The sequence below is a fragment of the Heteronotia binoei genome, chromosome 11 (assembly GCF_032191835.1).
Source record: "Heteronotia binoei isolate CCM8104 ecotype False Entrance Well chromosome 11, APGP_CSIRO_Hbin_v1, whole genome shotgun sequence".
NCBI classification, from domain to species: Eukaryota; Metazoa; Chordata; class Lepidosauria; order Squamata; family Gekkonidae; genus Heteronotia; species Heteronotia binoei.
Window position 1 is genome coordinate 33,099,697 of NC_083233.1, and position 21,555 is coordinate 33,121,251.

At 38.1% G+C, this 21,555-nt stretch overlaps 1 protein-coding gene across 2 annotated transcripts in view; it reads right to left on the bottom strand.

Moving 5' to 3' along the window:
* Positions 1-21,555, bottom strand: part of STAG2 (STAG2 cohesin complex component) — a 102,087-nt gene that overhangs the window by 2,460 nt on the left and 78,072 nt on the right. For both annotated transcript variants that reach the window (XM_060250111.1, XM_060250112.1), the window contains 21 exons: positions 20,230-20,337; positions 19,448-19,559; positions 17,840-17,957; positions 17,088-17,191; positions 15,733-15,825; positions 15,422-15,511; positions 14,817-15,020; positions 13,724-13,794; positions 12,141-12,228; positions 11,973-12,053; positions 11,525-11,617; positions 10,712-10,886; positions 7,724-7,863; positions 7,292-7,393; positions 6,292-6,440; positions 5,632-5,760; positions 4,566-4,771; positions 3,533-3,722; positions 3,332-3,442; positions 1,832-1,958; positions 1,499-1,576 (listed from right to left, as the gene is read on the bottom strand). In XM_060250111.1, coding sequence (XP_060106094.1) covers positions 1,499-1,576; positions 1,832-1,958; positions 3,332-3,442; positions 3,533-3,722; positions 4,566-4,771; positions 5,632-5,760; positions 6,292-6,440; positions 7,292-7,393; positions 7,724-7,863; positions 10,712-10,886; positions 11,525-11,617; positions 11,973-12,053; positions 12,141-12,228; positions 13,724-13,794; positions 14,817-15,020; positions 15,422-15,511; positions 15,733-15,825; positions 17,088-17,191; positions 17,840-17,957; positions 19,448-19,559; positions 20,230-20,337 — 2,569 coding nt within the window. The remainder of the gene's footprint in view (positions 1-1,498; positions 1,577-1,831; positions 1,959-3,331; positions 3,443-3,532; positions 3,723-4,565; positions 4,772-5,631; positions 5,761-6,291; positions 6,441-7,291; positions 7,394-7,723; positions 7,864-10,711; positions 10,887-11,524; positions 11,618-11,972; positions 12,054-12,140; positions 12,229-13,723; positions 13,795-14,816; positions 15,021-15,421; positions 15,512-15,732; positions 15,826-17,087; positions 17,192-17,839; positions 17,958-19,447; positions 19,560-20,229; positions 20,338-21,555) is intronic.

The following is a 21,555-nucleotide window of genomic DNA, read 5'->3' on the forward strand; positions in this document are numbered from 1 at the left end:
AGTAATGAAACAATGGCCTGTATTCCCACGTGCACAGTGCCAATTTTTTCGCATTCCTCTGTGCCAGCAACCCCTTCCAACTCACAGAAAGATAATTCTTAGGGTCTTTGGACTGATGTGGAGGAGTAACTGGGACAACTGGCAGGCTGCAGTGGAGAGGTGAAATGGCCTCTCCTTTCTCTTCCACCTGCAAAGCTGCAGTGATTATGAGGAGTGATTTTACCCCCTTCATTCTCTCTGTAGTTCCCTCCCTCTAACTCTAATGGCTCTGAATGGGCCTCCAAATCACAGGAAGGATCTTTGCAGGAATTAGAAGAAACTAAAGAATCAGAAAGAAATGCACAGAAGACTCCACACACCTTCCAAGTATACATAGATGGATACAACTGGAATTAATACTTATTAACATGGCTGCATTAGAGTACAAATAATTTATTCAAGAAAACAAATGCCCTATGGGATCAAAATGCATTTTGTTACACAGTGACAGCTTTCAGTTTCACATAGACCTTCTGAAGCAACCACTGTTGCTGTCCCCTATGCTGGAAAAAATATTGCTTTTGTTCATAAGTCCTTTAAAGTTTAGTGACTTTCTTTTGAAATGATGGGGGCAGGGAGAGAGAGAGGATCAACACATCTTTAGCAAGTTATGTATTTACAGCAGCCACAGAACAGAAGTAGTATATTGTATTTACTGCCCTCATGTGGTGCCACCTGTGAACTGCAGTCACTTTTCCAACTGACTTGTTTTCTAACAAAAGTGACTCAGTTTAATTTGTGTAGGTTTAAGGAATATTACCAACAAACACCATGTAACAATTAAGCAATTATACTGTAATGCACTTTAGATATAATAATGTACTGACCAACAACTCTTGTTTTTGTGACTGTCCTATTCAATTTGAAATTATTACTGTTCCATCCAAGCATCTTTCAATAACACATCTAAGAATCTTCTCAGATTCACAATATGCTGAAATCCAAAACTACAAAGTCACCCAATTACTGATTGCAGCAAACCGCTGTCAAGCTTCTAGTGAAGATGAAAGGCAACAACATGTGTCCCAGGTAGAAACAGCACATTTCAATTCCAGTCTTCTTCGGGCCACTTATATAATGGAGCCACTGTGCAATATTTACTATGCATGCAACAATCAGTCGTCTTGTCTACAATGCAGGCAGAACCTTAACTGCCTGTGTTATAGACAAGACGGCTGATTGTTGTGTGGCTAATATAAGTGATTAATTGTTACACAGTGTTTTTCTTCGTTGGTTATACTCCACACACGGTGGTTTCCTGTGTTTTGTGCCAGGGTACATGGAAAGCAGACTGCATATGATTCGGTGAACTCAAAAGCCTTCTGAGCACCTTTAATAGCATTTGTGAAGACCACCTTAGCCTAGGAGAAGGGATGTTTGCCATGGTAACTGAATCTTCAGACCCCTGAATGTTATAATCAAACTTTTTTAATTCACCTATTTGTCCTGGAACACTTACCGATTCATCCATGATTGAAGCAGGATCAAAGAAATCTGGCTTTAGCTCTGTTCTTTCTCTCCTATTCTTTGAAGGTGGCTGTAAAAAAAGAAAGAATATCAGGTGCATTCTGTTATCTACATGATGATCACTATCACCAACCCCAAAGTTTCATTAAAAACCTTTTGCTTCTCTTTTGCCAACCATTCCCAAAATATAGCCACATGCCTCTACTGATCTTGGGCAGTAGATAGATAACCTCATGAATTTCAGCTAACACAAAATAAACAAAAATAGATAAACCAGCACAAATGTTTAAAAGAGTGGAGTGACAAAGTAAATGATGTTACTTACTAGATCTATGTCCATAGTATCGAAATCCATGCCTTCGTTGAGATCCTCAATACGCCCTTCTGATGACATCATTACGTCTTCAACAATAGGCTCCTCGTCATCCTCCATCAAACTTGTGCCACGTCGACTAAAAAAAAGAGAGAGATAATTAACACACAACTTCATTGAGTTTATCGAAACAGAAACCCACTGCATCAACTGTAGTAAAGTTTGTAAGATGAGCAGCCCAGTCAATAACTAGATGAGATATGCTAAGCACTTATATAATTTACATTCAAATATAAACAAAGCAATCCCATATGCAAAGAACTTCGCACCAAGGTCCTAGTAAGTTCTTCAGGGTAAAGCTACTTATGAAAATACAAACAGGATTCCACCCCAGGACACAGACCAATTCAACACTGAGTGTGGGAGCAGGAAGGGTTGCATCAGTGCTTAGTTCTTGTGGCCCCTTCTTACAGACCAAGGAAAATTCTGTTCACCCTTTCGGGGTCAGGCAGCAATATTCTGCACGTCAGTTTTGCCAGGGGATTCTGGAGAGTTTAGAGGGTTTTCCCCATCTTCTAGGCTTGGAACAGGGGTCACTGGGGGTGTTTGTATGGGGGAAGTACATGTGAATTTCCTGCACTGTGCATGGGGTTGGACTAGAGAAACCTGGAGATCCCTTCCATCTCTATGATTCACAAAGTTCAAGAGATTGAAGAATGTTTAAGGACAACTTCTGCATGTAAATCTAGCAGCGATCACATCCAATAGAGCCTGTGCTTCTTTTGAAGCACTAGTGTGTTGCTGGATGAGAAAGGACCACACAAGTCAAATCTGCTTAAGCACTGCTTTTGTTTTGCCATTTCTATTACTATGGATTGGAACCTACACAACACAATTTCTTCCACCTTCCATAGTTAATATGCTGGTATAAAGTACTGCCCAATGTAGCCATGCTGTACTCTCATATTTCTCAAGAAAGCCTAAGCATGAAACTATTTCCTAGTTATTCCTAAATGAAGAGGGCGGGGGGGGGGGAGTTGATTGTCACAAAGAGTTAAATGGCTCATTAGTGGGACTTTCACTAAATCAATGGAAATGTAACTTTTAAAAGGTATTTGGGCAATTGCAGGGGGAGCAAGTTATAGGGATGTGTGTGTAAATACTGCATGAGAAGTAGCTTCAAGTAATAGCCCATGTATCACAGCATACAAAAACAATGCATGAAGGCCTGATACAACACCTATCAAAGCAGAAGAACTCACCTGTAGGAATCTGTACTCACACAGCATACCAAAAGCTGCTCTGCATTGAGAGCAGCCCGGTTTAAAAGAAATGCCTTGCAAGTGTGAAGTGTTATGGGCAAGTTCTTCTACCCCAGCTATAGCATCAGATTTATATCAAATCTCAGAGGCAAAGAATAAAAACAGAACTTAACACATCAGCAAAGAACAAGTGAGATTCCAACTCTGGCTCTGTGCTTAATTCTAATTTTGGCTCTCTGCTTAAACTCACATGGCATGCTGCAGGTTGGTTCTCAGTTTCACATAGTTCATTGCTCTCTCTTGCTGTTGCCTGGCTGCTTCTTCCTGCTGCCTCTGAGCCAACATCCATGTTACCTGCGTGCTTGAAAGAAAATATTTTCTTTGTAAACATGGGCAGACCCAATATTTGAGCAGGAAACATACTAGAGAGGTTAAAAGAGTATATACATACTTGTAGTCAATTGGAGGTTGATGGTGTTCAGCCTGCATTGGGTAGACGCCCATGTAACTTTCTTCAGGTCGCAATCTTTTTGGCTCCCTCATGATGGTGGAAGTGAGTGGTGGTGTCTGCATCATGACTGGCGTGTGCATTGTCTGCTCCCTGTTCATCCACATGCTGTCACTACTGCTACTCTCCTCGGCTAGACACAAACCAACAAATTCAGGTCAACTGACACGCTACTACAACAGTGTGAACCGCAACAACATTGTTATCATATGTCATCTGTAAAAGCACAGAGCATCAATTAAAAACACACTGGCATGGTATGTTCTATACATCTACATAATTGTTTGCTGTGGTAAATTCACATTTTAATATGTTTTGATGCCCTTATGTGTTAGATTGTGTCATGCTCTGTCAAACTAAATGGCCAACACAAACAGGACCAATTCTGATGTGAACAGTTGAAGATTAGGAACATGCCATGGGTTAATGTGCCATTTCCTTTCCTTTCTCCCAGCAATATCCCCTTCTCCCTTTCCTGGCTTGCTGTAGTCATATAGTTGCTGTAATCTCTACCAGAACACAGGCAATCTATGGTTAATCACCTCTCTGAACTCTGGTTTGAAAACAACTCCTGTTTCCACTACTTATTAGGCCTACACACAGACACAATACATATTGACTGAATGTGAAGAGATGGAGAGTGGGTATGAGCATTCTAGCTTTGTTCCCTGCCTCCATGGCTTGTGAGCACAGAAGGAATGTGTGTATGGGATTACAGCTTGCTCAAGATTTCTTGAAAAACAGGACAGAGTTATAGTGGTAACAAACCAAGAAAGGGAGAAGGAATTGTGCAAGATTGTGGTTTGGAGATCAAGAAATGTGCCATCTGAATTAAGCTAAGAAAATGAATGGGTAGAATTTCATGAGTGAGGGAGACCCTGGTAAAGATGAAAGCCAGAAAGTGTAGCAGTTTAACAGCCACACTGCCGTTAAAAGTCAAGCATCAGTCATACTGTAGAGTAAGAATGACTCAAACCTTCAGGTAGTTTCCGTTTCCCTGTGGCTGGCTTTGTTTTCTTGTTCCTTACTGTAGACCCTCGACTACTGATTCCACTGATAACTGACATAGTGTCATCATCACCCCCAGCTAGCAATGAGTTCCTATAAGACATGAGCGGAAGCCACACATCTTCTCTTCGGAGAGACATCTGAAAGGTCATGAACTTCTCCAGGTAAACATACCTTTAAAAGAATAAAGACTTAGCAATAAGTACACATTTAATATACCGTAGACATAGGGACAAACTGTTAAAGGCTTGTTATACACACACTCAACTTTAATTTCAAAATTCTGAAAGACACAGGGGACCATTACATCTTGTCAAGTCCTGCAATTCATGACAGAGCTCACCAGTCCTGCTCATCTTTCTTTATAAATATATTGTTTCATGATACTTTAAGAGAAGCCTTAAACTATAACACATAATTTCTTTTAAAAAATCCAAACAGCATCACTAAATCAGCTCCAATATTCAAAGGTTATATATGCAACACTAGAAATTCTCTGAAGTAGTATCTTAACTTGGTGTTTAAAGGGCAGCATGGGCCATTCTAGGAAAGGAATTCCATCATCTTGGCATCCACCCTGTTCAAACACAACACTGTGAAAACAAGCCTATCAAGTATGCTTCACAGTGTGAATATTTGTGTTTTTAAGCCTGATGCTCACTCACAACCAGACTAGTTTAGGAGATTCATATAAGTTATTTAACTCACTGAGTCTGAGTCCAATGGCACCTTTAAGACCAACAAAGCTTTATTCAAGATATGAGCTTTCATACCTTGAGCCCATACCTTGAATAAAGAAAGCTTTGTTGGTCTTAAAGGTGCCACTGGACTCTGTTCTACTGCTTCATACCAACATGGCTACTTATGTGGATTTAACATAGCGATGTAGTTGAGTTAACTCACTTAAAACATTCAAAGTTTCTTAAAATATGCTTATTTTCTTCTAACAACTATAGTAGACCTGACAGTTATACAAGACAGCATACATTGTAAGAAATTCCAAAGGAGAACCACACACATAAAAAAATACTTACACTGTTTTTTTGTCTTGCCTGAGAAGTTTGGAAGAGAACTCACTTAATATATCAAGAAATGCCAAATTTAAAGGTGGATGACTTTCGCCTTGTGGATTAGGCTCTTTAAAAGCAAATTCTATGCCATCCCTAAAAGCAATTAAGAATCAGAGTAAGTATTTCTAAGTTTGCATAAAAGGACAGAAGAACAGAAAATATTTTAACAGTCTATATTCGGCTTAAAAAATTATCAGGTGATGTGAAAGACCTCCTCCTGAAACCCTGGGAAGCCAACAGCCAGTCACAGCAGACTAATATTGAATGTGAAAGACCAATAGTGTGACTCAGTATGAGACAGCTTCATATGCAATTCTGAGCCTCCTCATTCATTTTCTTTTTTTTGAAAAGAAAAGAAAAAGGCGCTCAATTGACAACACTTGCAATTGGCTTTAACTTATCAGAGGTATATGAATACTACAAGTACGGACTACAAGTGCACAAACTGAAAAGGCTGTTTTAAGATTTTATTTCACATTCATTTCACTATTTATTTTGTGTCTCCTTTCAATGGCTAGAGATGGGAAGTGGGAAATCCATCATCACTAAGTTCAGAAAAAGCTAGCAGTTGTTCATAATGCTGGACACATTACTGTTCAAAGCAAAGAAAACCTTAGCAATTACTTGTGTAACATAGCAATGGCTTCTCTCGTTTTCAGCTGATCAAGTCCAAACGTTAGAGCAAAACGTCGAGCTAACTCCTTAATGCCGCTGAAAGTTGGTGACGATCTGTCAAAATTATAACCATTTTCTTGGATCATCTCATTGAATAGCTGCATAATAAAGAGAGTTTTATCAGTTTCCCCCTCAGTCTTAATACAATTTTGTGGAAAAACTGCTGTTAATAAACATTCCTTATATGGAATTTCTTCAGCAAATCTTACCAAATAATTAACTTCTAACGTCTTTAATCAAAACAGTCTGAAGAGCTAGTCCATGAGTACAGAACTGCTCTCAAGTACTACTATTATATTTGATTTACCCTTCAGCGAGACTTGCAAGGATTTCATTCAAACTGAATTACCCAGTCAGTGAAAATACTATAAAATTTACTGTATGGTCTAAAAACTATCCTCTGTACTCCATTCCTGAATGATGGATCTGTAGTTACAACATGCAAAGCAGCACCATAGTGCTCAATTTTGCATGCTGGTTCATCTGAGGTACACTAGTCATGACATGGGCATCCATGACAAGTTTATATGAGCTATGAAACTCACACAGAAGAATTCAGCTAACAGCTTAAAATATCAGCCTTAACAAATGAAGATCTAGAACTAGATGAATACTTGGGAGTAACATATGCTCAGGTCCCTTAATGAATATGGGACCTTTATTTTATTTAACCTTAAGAATTTAATTTCTCCCTACCGTGAGAGGAATGGAAATAACATCCAGTGCTGTTATCAATTCCCACCCACAACTCACCCCCAGGACAATCCTAGGAGGGGTGTGTTTTACCTGAATAGCACCTGACTTAATTATAATCTACTGACACAGTGAACTGTATGAACAAATGGAATTAAACTACAGACTTGAGGAGTAAAACGAAGAATTACATTTTAAAGATCTATTTATCTCTAATCAGGATCTAGAGCAGGTACTTTATCAGAGAAACACTTACCTGTTGTAAACTGAGAATAAGAGTCTTTGCACACTGGATTTTGTCTATCTGCCTTGTTTTACTCATTGTTTCTTTGATAATATCTCCATAATCATTATAATACTAAAAGGGAGGGAAAACACAAAACAGTTGAAATTTAATATACAGAAGAGATACATTTGCTAGTAAACATGGTTTTGTATGAACAGTACCATCAAAAGTAAATTTAGCAAATATGAATGTGAAAAACTGCTACTACTGTTTTTGACAGCGATAAAAGATACACAAACTGCCATATAATCAATTGAAAGGGAGTAGGGACAACTTTAATGTAACAATTCACACTCTGTATTTTAACATGAAACATATGAAAGCAAGCTAGTTGACTACACACAATGAAAATACAGTCCCCATCCTTAAATTTGCAGAAAAATTCAGAATATTTAAGATTACCTTCATATATTGCTTGAAGATATCTGCAGCGGTATTCATTTCTACCACAGTATATACAATAAGTTTACAAAAAGCTGCAAGTAAATTTCTTCTTTTGTGCAAAGCTTCGATCTTACTAGCTTCATCATCCTGCTGACCATCTTAAAGAGAAAAAAAAGGATTGTGCACAACATTAAGGAATCTGAATTTATCCAATTTTTCATAAACAGCTCAACACTTGAGAACATCTTTTGCCCTTTACTGCTGTTGGTGCACATCTTGTAAGCTATTGCAAATACTTCATTCAGATCCATTTATCAGGCCACTATCTTCTTATGCAAAGTATTCAAATACTCATAATACTTACAGTCACATCCTACACCACTTCAGATGAGTTCTATTATTTATCCACTTAATACAATTATTAACAAGCCAGAACCTTTACAGGTAAAGACGAACACCCATATGTCTTCTTAAAAGGAGGTGGTGATTTTTGCCAACTCACCCTCCACGCCCCCCCCCTTTTGTTCCGGTTGAGGTCCATTGGATGTCTGGGGAGCTCAGCAGTGGGAGGGAAGAACTAATGGAAATTGCCACCCTTTATTTTTAAAACTTGCACTTTCTGTTTTCAAATGCTAAATTAACATGATGGGCCAATACAGATCTAAAAATGGGGGGGGGGGGAGAGATAATCTGTTTTATGAAAGGTTAAAACCAATGGGGGGGTTAACATTGGAGAAACTGACAGACTTTTATGGTGAGTTTCTGTCATTTTCTCGGCTGAGGTACAAATATGACTTAACTTCTGTTGAATGGCAATATTTACAGTTGCAACATCTGTTGGCATGTAAATATGGCCCTGTGGGATTAAGGCTCTCAGAATCCCCTTTTGCTCCTGGAAACTCTAATTGAACTGAGGCAGAAAACAGAACCGACAACATTTGTCTATAAATATTTGATGTCAGTTAATAAATATGATATGCAGAATCTCAGCAATAAATGGAATAAAGAGCGAGATTGCCATTTTGCCAAAGCAAGGTGATATAGCCTTAAAAGTTCATACCTGCTCTCTCTATTATCTTAAGTTGCAACTTATACAGCAAAAAAAAATTATGTAGGATATACTGGACACCACAGTGACTCTTCCACAAGGGACTGAGTAAAGGGTCTGCCTGCTGGCATTGTAACTCAAAGGACACATCCCTTAAACATATGCTTTGGACATGTCCAATCATTCAGATTTTCTGGGAAGAAGTTATCACTCAGTAATTTTGTATTGGAATATTCAATTATTTTTGAGGTTTATGTATTTTTAAACTATCTGGCACTCTCTTGGAGGCTAACAAAAATGAATCTGTGCCTTTATTACAGTCAGAACACTTGTATTACAACATCAGAAAGAAAATACCCACCATTGGTAAATCAGTGGATTGAGAACCTTAGAACTCTATGAATATCTGAGCAAATGGCATAGAGAAGACTTGTTTCTACGTTTTTGTTGTTGTTTAAAGTATACCTTTCTTTTGTGTGTGTGTTTTCACACTAGTTGCTGGATTTTGAGGGCGTTTTTTTTTACTTTTTTTTTAACGTTACATATTCAAAATGTACTTGGACATAAGCATCAATACATAAAAAGCAGCACAGCAGTCTTTTTAAAAATATTCTACACAGTTTCTCTTGTACCAACCTAATTTATCTCTCTTTAACACACTCTGGTTTCTCTTCAGATCGTATATCTCTTTAACACCTCTTGTAACACTAAAAAAAAAGTATATCTAGAACACTGCATAACAGAAACCCTGAAGTTCCCTTTTAAAACGACCCAAAATCAGGCCAAAAACACAAAGCTAGGAAGTTTTAAAGGTTATATAGGACAACCTCAAAGCAAACCTGAGATCCTGCAGTTTAGATTACGTAACCTGATAACTGAAGCAGTATAGGTCTCACAGGAGTGGCATGCCTCAGCCAGCAATGAGGGCTCACATGATGACATAAAAAAACAAACAAAAAAGGAATCCTACACATAGAAAGTTGTTATACAAAGGAAATTAATATTTTTCACAAAGAAGGAAGCTATCATGACAGCCCTCACCAGCAGTCTGAACTGCTGCAGTACAGACATAGGTTTGTTTAGCTTTAGTGTTTCTGTATCTTACTATGCTGTATATATGAGATTCCTGCAGAATAGGATGCTTCCTGGAGTTCATACCCCACAGTTGTCCCCACTAATTGATATATGTATGGAAGACCACAAAAGGTTCAAAAGAATGCAAAGATAACAATCGAAGTACAGTTAAAAAGCACGAGCAAAGATCAATAAGAAAACTAAGAATCCATGTCACTGGGAGCATCCATCACAGGGGGCTCAAACAGGTTAAGCCATATATGAAGCCTACCAAAGACCATTCAACAATAAAGAGAATAGTTTTAAACAAAGCTGAGCTCAGTTAACTACTAGAACTGACCTCTCAAAGCTTGATTAATACTATATCAAGTCATGCAATAATTACCAAGAATGTTTTCCCTTGTGTTCAAGGCTACAGGTCTCGGGTGCAATTTGTTTACAGGCCACAAGTAGAGCCTAACCACCAGCAGTATTTGATAGCCAGTACGAATTTACCGAAAAAGTGCTGAGTGCAACAAGCAACCTGTTCTAAAAAACTGGCAACCATGAATGTGAAAACACTCAGAGAAGTGGCCAATAATAATTTAAAAGAGATTTTTTTTTTGGGGGGGGGGGTAAAAGAGGATGGAAGGTTCCATCCCTATCCTCAAAATGATCTGACAGCTGATACAGTCACCATGGCTCTCAAACACACAGGCTTCATTGGTGGCAATTCCTTTGGGGGCTGGAACTAGCCAGCCCTGTAGCCTCCAGTTGCCAATTCTTATTCAAGAGTACTGTGAAAGCAGACATTGAAGCCAATGAGTATTACACACACATACACACAAATAAATTAATGCAGATATCTGCCAATTGATCAGAAAATTGTTCCCAAAGGCCTGTACCTGCACTGTTGCTGTCATCCTCCTGGTCAATGAAAACATGATCGAGAATAAAGCTGAGCAGTTCAGACTGCAATGAAGAATCAGGACTGTAAATTAATGGCTCTAACATGTCACGTCCTCCTGACATAATCTGATGGCTGAAGATCATTAATACATCGCACAAAATAGTGAAGGCCTGCAAAGAGGAATACCAGGGGTTTGAAATTATTTTTAAGGTTAGAACAGAATCCATGCATGTACAACTGAATCCATACATACTAAATCAAAGCAAGTATGTTAACAAGACAAAAAGGTCTAATTCTTGTCATTAAAAATTCTTGTCTGATAATAAGCAAATATGACTCTCAAAACACCTGAAGAACACTGAAAAACTTTTTTCCTCTGTTATTCTTTCACACTTAACTTTAAAGGGAGGTTCATAAAGCAGTATTCTCCTTTTCAGTCAAGGATACCATTTGCTCTGTTAAAGTAATTCTCTGTCTGCTTTTCTCATTTTTTTGCATGTGACTTTTAGTCAGCAAAAGCATGCTGCTTAAGAAAAGTCTGTGTTTATTAAAGAATCTCCCAACTATTTTCTCCATAGGTGAGGATTCAGCACTTGTAAACCTGAGTTGGGATGGGGGAGCTCTATTTTCCAGACTGGCAGTTCCCAAAGGTAACACTTCACCAACACTCTAACATATGTGTCCAAATAATTTCATTATACCTCTCCCACAAAAGTGACAAAATTAAAGAATTATTTCTCTCTACAGGCGACTGGATGTTTCTCCTACAACAGCTTATAAATCCCAGAAGGATCAAGCAAAAACTAACCTGTTCTTTAACAGCAGTATTTACATTGGTAAGGTAGTGCTGGCATATTTGACAAAATACCCTCATCTGCTTCTTTAAGCGCAGAAGGTCCTCCTTTAAAATAAAACATGAAAACAGTAAGCATCATTGTAACCATACTTGGTTGCCACAGAGAAAAATGCATGCTTCCTCGGAGAATGAGAAATTGTTGCACTGCAGGAAAGTTAACAACTGAGAAACAGGAGATCCAAGGCTCAATTCAATGCAGAATCTTTTTGCCTAGGCATAATACATTCCTGCATCCCCATGCTCTCTGCTACTTTCTCCTTTCCCTATGCTCATCATATTCACAGGCATTCCAAGTAGGGACAAAAGAAGCTTGCATGGCAGTGCAGTATAATTATAGTTTTCTATACTGCTTCTAGGCACTACAACTGTAAATTTCTAGTAGCATCAGAACAAGACTTGCCTTTGTAGAGCTGCTTTCAGTAATTTTTGCTAGCTGCCAAAGGATTACATAGTGAGTACACTGTAATGCATGAATAACAATCTGTAAAATAAGAAAAAATGATTAGCACACAATAATTATAATTATTATTTTTTTTAAAAAATAGCATTTTTTAAAAAAAACACTGACTTGTTCAGGCATATCTCCGTTTTCAATTCCTGTTTTTAACAACTTGTAATTGCAACCAAACAAGTCCCATCTTGACAGATCATGAGCACTGGAAAGAGAAATAAAGACAAGTGATAACACTGTAAATAGCTCAATTGCCTTTGCTTTGGCATATAACACTATTCTGGCAGGACATTGTACGTAGCAACTGGAAAACCTGCAACAGACATGTACACTGTCACCACAGAGTTTTGTTGTGTTTAACACAACACTGAGCTGCGGAATCAGCAATCAAAGAATCATAAGAGTTGGAAGGGACCTCCAGGGTCATCTAGTCCATCCATATAATTAAAATGGGGGCCTCACTCTCCCTCTCTGCCCCGCATCCACTGACAGGCACAAATTTAGGCACATCTTCCTTGACACTAGAGGTGTGCGCACACACAAAATGGTATTTTTCAGGTTCAGGTATACCAACCCCCCAAAATATCAGTATATACTGATATTCCTGAATCCCAATACCGGTATGATATTGGGATTCAGGAAGTAATCAGTATTCCTGACTGTATTTGGCTCCACACTTTCCCTTCCTTCCATGACTTGCGTCACATTGGTGACACTCCTCAGCGAGCAAAGGGAAAGCTTTAAATGCATTCCCTTCACTCACGGACATGTGCCCCTGCCACAGAGCAACTTGGGGAGGTGAGGCATGTGCACAGCTTGGCTTTGTCCAAGCCACTTAAAGGGAACTTTCCAAATAAAAGCTGAACAATATTATTTTGGGCTCAGTTGGACCAGTAGCCAGATCAGATAAGAAAATCTGATTTGGCTGAATAAATACCAAAAAAATAGCAATAAGGTATTTTTCGTGTATTTATTCAGCTCAATATATACCGAGTGCACACCTATACTGAGCATAAAGACTAACAATATACTCTGTTATATACTCTGTACATGTACCAAATTTCAAGTTGGATCCCAGAAATGCCTGTGAAAGGTGCTGACGTTCCAATATTCTCTCCCCCAACATGCTAGCCCTTTCAAACCCCAGGAAACTTTATTCATGTGGCCCAAAGACCCACATAGCCAGATAGACTAGCCAGATGGACTAGGTAGCTGCAGTGGAGAGAGCTCTACTCAAAGAAGAAGGAAAGACAGATTTTGTTCTCTTCCTCCTTCCCACTGCCCATATGATGTGTAAGGCTATAAATTTATGCTAATCTCTCAACCCCAGGAATAAATTTCCAGGAGTCATAAAGGGGGGGGGGAGAGAGTCCCCCTGTGACACAGGTAGAACAACATCACCTTTTAACAAAGACAGCGAGTTCGAAGTGGGGGTAGCAGAAGAAACAGCTGGATGGACGGAGCAGAGAGTAGGCAAATGCCCCTTTAGGATTTACATATATGGCTGCTGAAATGATCACAACAGCTCAAAGCTTTACGATAGCTTATAAATAAATATACTGGATGAACATTTTAATTATAGTTGTCCAAGTAATTTTAATTTTAGTTATCAGAGTAGCAATTCCTCATGAAAAGAATGTAAATTTTACATTAAAAATGCAGAAGTGTCACAAGTGTGGGTAAACTGCTTTTCTACTTACTTATGAAAAGCTGTGATTCTCTTTAATGTTGATAAGACTTGGTAAGCATCATCTTCATCAGGTTCTTCACCCTGTCAAAGAGTTACACTGTTGCAATAAAAGTAGGGACTTTCAAAAAAAGTGCAATTTATTTGACGTTATTAAGAATAGCTTTCCAGTACCGCAAATAAAAAAATGGAAAAAACCAATGAGAGCTATCAAATGTATTACTTGATACATACTCAAGTCAGATGTGAAATAATTCTATCTGAGAGGTATACACATATCAAGAGAATTTCAGCAGGTGTTAAGGGTTGTATTAGACACAATGGGGCTGTTCAGACGCACAGTATAATCAGTTGTCGCTGCTGTTTCATACCGGATTAAAAGTAGCTGATCAGAAAGCAGCATCTGCCTCTCGGTATTAACCCATAGTAGCCCCCCCCAAAAAAAAATCCTTCTCGGAACCGGAGTATTTTGTTACCTACTCCTTTGTGGTATTTTTTGCGTTCTCCAGTTTCACCATCTGGATAGTTCTCTACCAACGTCCGGATGTCTGAAGGCTGTCCCGGAGCAAAAGGAGCCTCAGACATCCGGTTTACGGTCACCATTTTTTTAACTACTTAGCAATATGTGCATAACTGCATAAACACATGTTTTAACCTATGCACATGCACACATAGCACGCATGCGCATAATGCTCGCATTCACACAATGCGCATAAAAGTGGAGAAAAAAATAACTGCATGGTGCCGTCATGTGGGTGGCAGAAGACGGTTTCACCGCGGAGTGATTCGAATTGCAGTATGGTAGTCTGATCGATAATATCCAGAACAAAGATATTGGGAACAGAACCGGGTCAGTTTAACACGGACTCAACATGCTGTGTGAACAGGGCCAATGAGAGGCAAATTAACTTCTAATTCCTCTTCCACTGCCTCTCATTTACCACGTGAAGAGAGAAAACTCTCGCAATCTGATGTACGGAAATATTCCTTGTTTGTGCCTTACAAGACACTTTTCACTGTATTCTGTGGTAAATCAGAAGTCTCTAACTCTGCAAAGTAAATATTCACAAAACAAGAAATACAGAATTAGAACAAGATATACAAACCTCTTGCAGAAAATCTTCAAGAAGTCTATTAAATTTATCTGCCAATTCATCTATTAGCTGACTTCTTGCAATATCAACTCTGTTAAAGATTGTGAATTCTTCATTACAGAGTGCATGGTATGTTTTAGAACAAGCTTCCAAAACATCAGTGTCTGTGTGCTTTTCTACAATATCCCGAATCTGTCGCAATAAGGCATCCAAATGCTGCAAAAGACAACAACAGCAACGAAGATGAAAAACTATGGCAAACATTTTATTCAAGGTATGTTTGATCAAACTTGAAGCAACCACAAACTGACAATGTTAAATAAATAGCCCTTCATTAAGGGCCCTTCTTTCAAAAAGGAATGTTTATGAACATTAAGACATGATCTTCGAGTGGTTTTCTGTGCAGTCACACACACATGGATACTGTGCCCAGGTGTGGGACTGCACAGAAGCCACAAAGAAGATCCATTTATTCCATGGCTAAGTGTTGACTGAAGCCTTGCTGTATAAAATGAACCTCAAAACAGCCTTATGTACAACCAGCAGTTTAAGTGCAGGAGGATTATTTGTTCAGATTTCATCCCCATTAATTCTTCTGTAATTGTCAATTAGCTTACCTTTTCTAGTCGTCCTGTTGTATAAATTTCCAAATCAAAATACTGTGGCAACTGTAACAAGTTGGTCACTTTTTCTGCATCTACAGAATACTGTGAAAAATGAGACAGTTAAAACCGGAACACTTCTGTAGAACACGCTCCATCATCTCTAACAGAGGTTTATCACAAAATCTAGAACATTCACTATCATTAAACAGAGCATCATAAACAAAAACACAACTCCTATACATGAAATTGTATTTTTGTTCAAAACTGCATGTGAGCAGCTAGAACTGCAATGAAGCAATCCCAATAATAAATAAATGACTCACTTTTGCTAGTAACTGAGGGAGTGCCACAGCAAAAAGTTCCGTGATTCTTGTCCTGTCATCTAACTGTGTTTTCTTCTCCTTTGCTGTGAGTACCTAAGTTATAAAAGCCCACTAAGGGTCAACCAACAGTAGGGACACAGCAGTTCTCTAATTCAACAGCAGATAAGCAAACTGCACAAACAGCATCTTGAAAAGTAAGATCTCTTTGAAAACGAAGAACCAGAGCTCATATAGATATGCATCATCAATGCCAGATTCTATCAATGTGATAATCTGCACATGACAACTATATAAAAATAATTTGGCAGAGCACATCAGAACTTTGAAGACCAACCTTTATTTATTTTAACATTTATTTCAATATGACCTTTCATGAAACAAAAACCTCAAAACTGAAATATAGAAACCTTTAAGGTGTCACTTTTTATTTTGATTCATTCTAGCCTTCAAGGTAAAAAGCAATGTGCCCTTGCTTTCTGAGACTAAACAAACAGCAACCTGAGAAAGGGCTTGTGATGGAACCCCTAAAATTTTTCTAAGGTTCAAGAGTGCTACCTAGAGCATCTGGGGTTGCATCAATGTTCCCTCTAAGCTGCAGAGCCTTGTGAGCAAAAATTCTACTTTGTGAGCTACTGGCATTAAAGCTGTGAGCTACTGCATAAAGTAGTGTGCTCTGGGGTCATCCTTCCTAAGCTAAGACAAAAATGTGTGAGCTGGAGGCTAAAAATCTGTGAGCTAGCTCATGCTCAGCTTAGAGGGAACACTGGTTACATTAGAATAACCCACTAATTTCCATTCCACATTGGACTATCCTGGAAGAGTTAGTCTTTTTTTGGACAAAGGACAATCTGGTTTGTGCCAGACCACCTACTTGCCACAGAAGTTCACAGCCATTCCCAGGTACCTGAGGGACATGGAACTGTATTTTAGCCATTTCTTAATGGTAACAGTGGGCATCAGAGATTGGTTTATGATGGGCAGAAAGGCAGGATACAAATGTTGTAAATAAAACAAATAAATGATATCTTGTTTTTAAAAAAATGCTTTAGCATCATAAAGTTCTGCTTCCAATCATCACACACCTTACAGTAACTTGTGATTTAAAAAAATATTTCATGTTTCCATTTCTCTTGGAGTTCACATAAAAGTACCGTGGTTTTGTTTCATATTATTGTATGTGTTGGTGTATACCTTGATAAAGTAACATTATAAGGTGTGGTAAAGTCATGTTACTGGTCCAAACGATGACAACCCACCATGATAAAGTCCTTTGTGATCAGAAAGCCTCACTGAAATTTCAAACTAATTTAACTTTGTCATCAACAATAAAAATCTCCAACAAAAAAATACCTTACCCGCTTTCCTGTGCCTCTTCCTACAGGGGGATGACATTCAGCTGCTTGTCTAATTGTACACAGCATTATTTCAATTAGTGCACTTTCCTGTTTGTCCGTCAAGGCTATTTGGGGGGGGGGGGAAGAGGGAGGAGATTTCAAATAGTATGTTTGTATATGACATCACATCACAAGAGCTAGAGTTATATTAATTGTATAACAGCTTAACTAAGTAGTGATGTATTTTAAACTTTAACCTTATGACTGCCTCATATTTCTTGCTACTATCTCATAAGAATTAAGCAAAAAACACAGCAGGGGAAGGAATATGTAACACAGTCAATTTAAAATTCAAGTTTGCAAGTCACTTTAAAATTCTAGCATTTTCAGGTGTTGCATTATTGATCAGCTGTTTAAGGAAAACTGGCACACTAGAAGTTTTACTAATGTAAAACTAGTGTATTTGTTCCGTTCAAAAATTATTTCAAACAATTCTAACTCCAGTAAAGAAAAACTGAGCTGGACAAGGAGGGGAGGGAAGCTCAACATACTCAGATGACAACATACATACAATGACCTGAGAGTAAATCTCACCAAAAGAAGTGGGATTACTTCCAAGTAAAATGCGACACAGTGTATCAGAGCCAATGCCAGGAAACCTGAGTACTGGACATAAGAGATTTTGCCTTCTCATCCATGACAAACTCTAAATGTTCAGTAGTGAAAACACAAAAATGGTTCAGGGAAGAACAGAAAACACAGTGAACTCTTACGTTCTTCTCCATTGAGTGGTTCCTCCAGCAGAAGACTATTCATACATTCCCAGTCCTTCAAGAGGTCAGTTGCACAATCCCACATGCTGTCCACCAAGTAAGCTGCATGCTCATGTAACTAAAAAAAAAAAGATTTCTTCGTATTTAACATTTTGTCTCACAAAAGTTATACATGCAGCCCAATAGCTACTATTGAGTTTGAATACTGCAGGGGCTGTGACTGAAACCAATACTGCTTGCTTGTGAAGTTTCTTATTATAAATATATATATAACACAAAGCAAGATGGGTAATAGGTCAGAAAACAATTTCTTGACCATGATCAAATACTGTACAAGTCCTGTACTTTTCATTCACAAATTCAGAACAATGCATCCCTCTAGGGCTGAACACAGACACAGAATTCTTAATCTCACTACAGATGCCAATTCACTGTCCCCAAGCATTTTTTCTTTGTTCTACTCAAGCCGATTACAATATCCCTTGCATCTTTGCATCCTGAATGCTTTCTTCACAACCCCCCTCTCACCTTCTGACTGGAATATAAAAACTCAGATCTCCATTCCTACTTGTTTCTGACAAAGGGAGCACTGACTCTTGGAAAGTGTATGTGTGAGAAGTGTCATCAAGTTACTTCCAATTTATGACGACCCTATGAATTAACATCCTCCAAGACATGCTAGCATTAACAGCCTTGCTCAGGTCTTGCAAACTGATGGTCATGGCTTCCTTGCTTGAGTCAATCCATCTCATTTGGGTCTTCCTCCTTTCCTGTTGTCTTCTTCCTAGCATTATTGTCTTTTCCAATGAGTCTTGTCTTCTCATAATGTTGACCAACACCTCAGTTTAGATTTGCTCTGATCTATATAACCCACTCATTTGCCTTTTTGGCAGTCCACAGTATCCATAAAACTCTCCTCCAACACTAAATTTCAAAGGAATTTATTTTGTTCCAGTCACCTTTCTTCACTGCCCAACTTTCATACCCATACATAGTAATAGAGAATACTATTACATGAATTAACTTGGTACTGATTACCAGCAACACATCCTTACACTTAAGGACCTTTTCTTCTTCATGGCTGCCCTCCCCAATCTCAATCTCCTGATTCCTTGGTTGCTGTCTCCCTTTTGATTGATGACAGAGCCAAGGAATAGAAAATCTTGAACAATTTTAATTTCTTCATCATTAATCTTAAAGCTTTTTTGTCTTCTTTGTGTTCTCGGTTTATACTCCAAAAACCTTAACAGTCTCTAAGGCACTACTGGACTTGAATCTAACTGTTCTACTGCAGACCAACACAGCTACCCTCTGAAACTATGTAGAAGCCCTGAAGCCTTGAAACATTAAAGGCGCAGTCAGCATTCTGAACATCTGGCTGGCTGGCTAAAAATATTTTGCTGCTTATTCAATAATATGACATCTCATCTGATTCAAACCAATTAAAGCTGTTCTATCAAGCTGGTTTGTGTACTTTGTGGACTTGTCAGACACTTCTTACTAAGCAGAAGACGAACTGTAATTTGGTATCCATGTAGGAGAGAAAGGACTGTACAACGTTACTGTTAACTGTAGTTACAGAAAATGAACGAGACTGTCATAACTTACTTCACTTTCCAAAAAGAAAAATACTAATGTCTTGACAAGATTAGCATTTGGGCTCTGTCTTCCCCTTCTTTTAAGAATTCCATCTTCTTCCGGTTCTCTGCGACTGAAAAGCCTTTAAGAAAGATTAAGGAAGACTATTAAACATTTACTTTCTTCTAGAAACAAAAAAAGAACTGAGTACCAATCTATAAAAAGTTTAGACCAAAATTTAAAAAGCAACAAAATTCACTACTGCATATTTACCTTTACAGGATCACAGAACATTTCTTGAGGTCAGAGGATCACAATAAACTGTGACAGCCTCCTATTTTTACTTTCAGTGTTCACCTTCAGCAACTGGTTGACTATAGCACCCATTCATCCAAGAAACAAAATAACTCAGTTCAAGTATCACAGTGAACCATGATTTCTGCTAGCCAGTTTAGAACCCAAATTACAGTCTGCACTTCCCACTGTTGTTCATAGCTACTTGTCTGCTTCCTTTTTTCATATTAGTCAGCAGTCCAATTGTTAGGTCTGGAGGCCTCTGGAAGTAAAGCAATGGCCACAACTAGCAAGTCACTTCAACATCAGGGCAAACCAAGGTTGGAACTAACCAATTCCACTTTATCAGCATTTGGAGGCCAACCATACAAAAGCAATTTGTCTGTTCAGACATAATTTTAAACAGATTACACTACCTTCCTTAACTGTGGTTTTGCATAACTGAGCCATAAAGAAGTGCCATCAGGAGAACTACACATTTCAAAAAGGCAGCTATACAAATAATTTTTCCCACTTACTTTTTATAAAGAAATTCTCCTGCTGCTACAGCTACTGGCCGATGAGCTGAGTAAACCAGATGATAGACATTTTCACAGTCTTCTGCAGTCAGAACTTCTTCACTACTCCTACAAATTGGAAAAAGGTACATTCAGAATATTAATTGGGGGAGGGAGGATAAGGGACATAAATTAAAGACTTATTTTGAGTATGAGACTAAAATGTGAATATAATTCCAATCACAGATCTTCCTTGAAATGTTATATTTAATAATTAACGTTAATTATATGCTTGAATACACCCATGTGTTATTACCTTTCTGAATACATACACCTCAAGTAATGTAGGGTAAGGCATATTAGAATGACGTTTACAATTTGATGCCTTTCCCAACATTTATAACTGTATTACTCTGCATCAGAGAAATCCACCACTACAATTAACTTAAGCATGTGAACTCCAATGAAAGAGCATCTAAAAGCTTTAACTATGTAGACTACTAAATACCAAAATGTTTCTCCTGGCAAACATATTAACTTGAATCTCTTTTCTGTGAGTATTCCTGAAGCACAAGTTGCACTGAATTCTATACTGTAATAGGAAGGGGGAATATAAGAAAGCTAATGTTCTAAAAAAGGAAAGTATTTCTTAATAACCAGATGCAAAAGATTGCCAAGTTTCACTGCTATTTCTATTGCCAGAAATGGCTCTCTCCAAAGCCAGTGGCAGTTGTGGCAAATAAAGGGCATACTGAGAATTACAGTGGAATATTCTTCTAATATTGTTTGTATAATGGGAAACCTTCCTCAGGGAAGTATTTTAATACATTTATAATGAAGAAGAATAAACTATATAAAATGACCATGAAAACAGTTCAAATTATTATGTCAAACTAAAGAGTCAAGATAGATCAGATGATAGCTAATTACTTGGCAACTACAATGGCTCTGAAAACTGGGTTAGTATGGCTGCACTCATACTTTTAAGATTTTATAAGGAGTTGAAAGGCAATTTGTCATTTTAAGTAGAAAATTATATGACTTCACAAACATAAAAATAAATTGTTTAATTAAGAGTTTTGCTAACACTGTGGACAAACACAGCTTGCTCACAGAATTCTCACTCCTCCCAGCTCCCTCCACCTCTAGAGCATGAAACTTGATTGAACACTTCCTGGTCTGATCAACCTCCAATGTGCCACATTTTAAAATGCCTTGGTAAACTGGAATTTGCTTCTTACCACAAAATTCCAGTTTTCTGGAGAGGCTGCACAATGCTGAGAAAACTGTTTAAACAGAATTTGTGACGACAGCAAAGCACATTAAAAGACTCTGAGCCCTAAACAG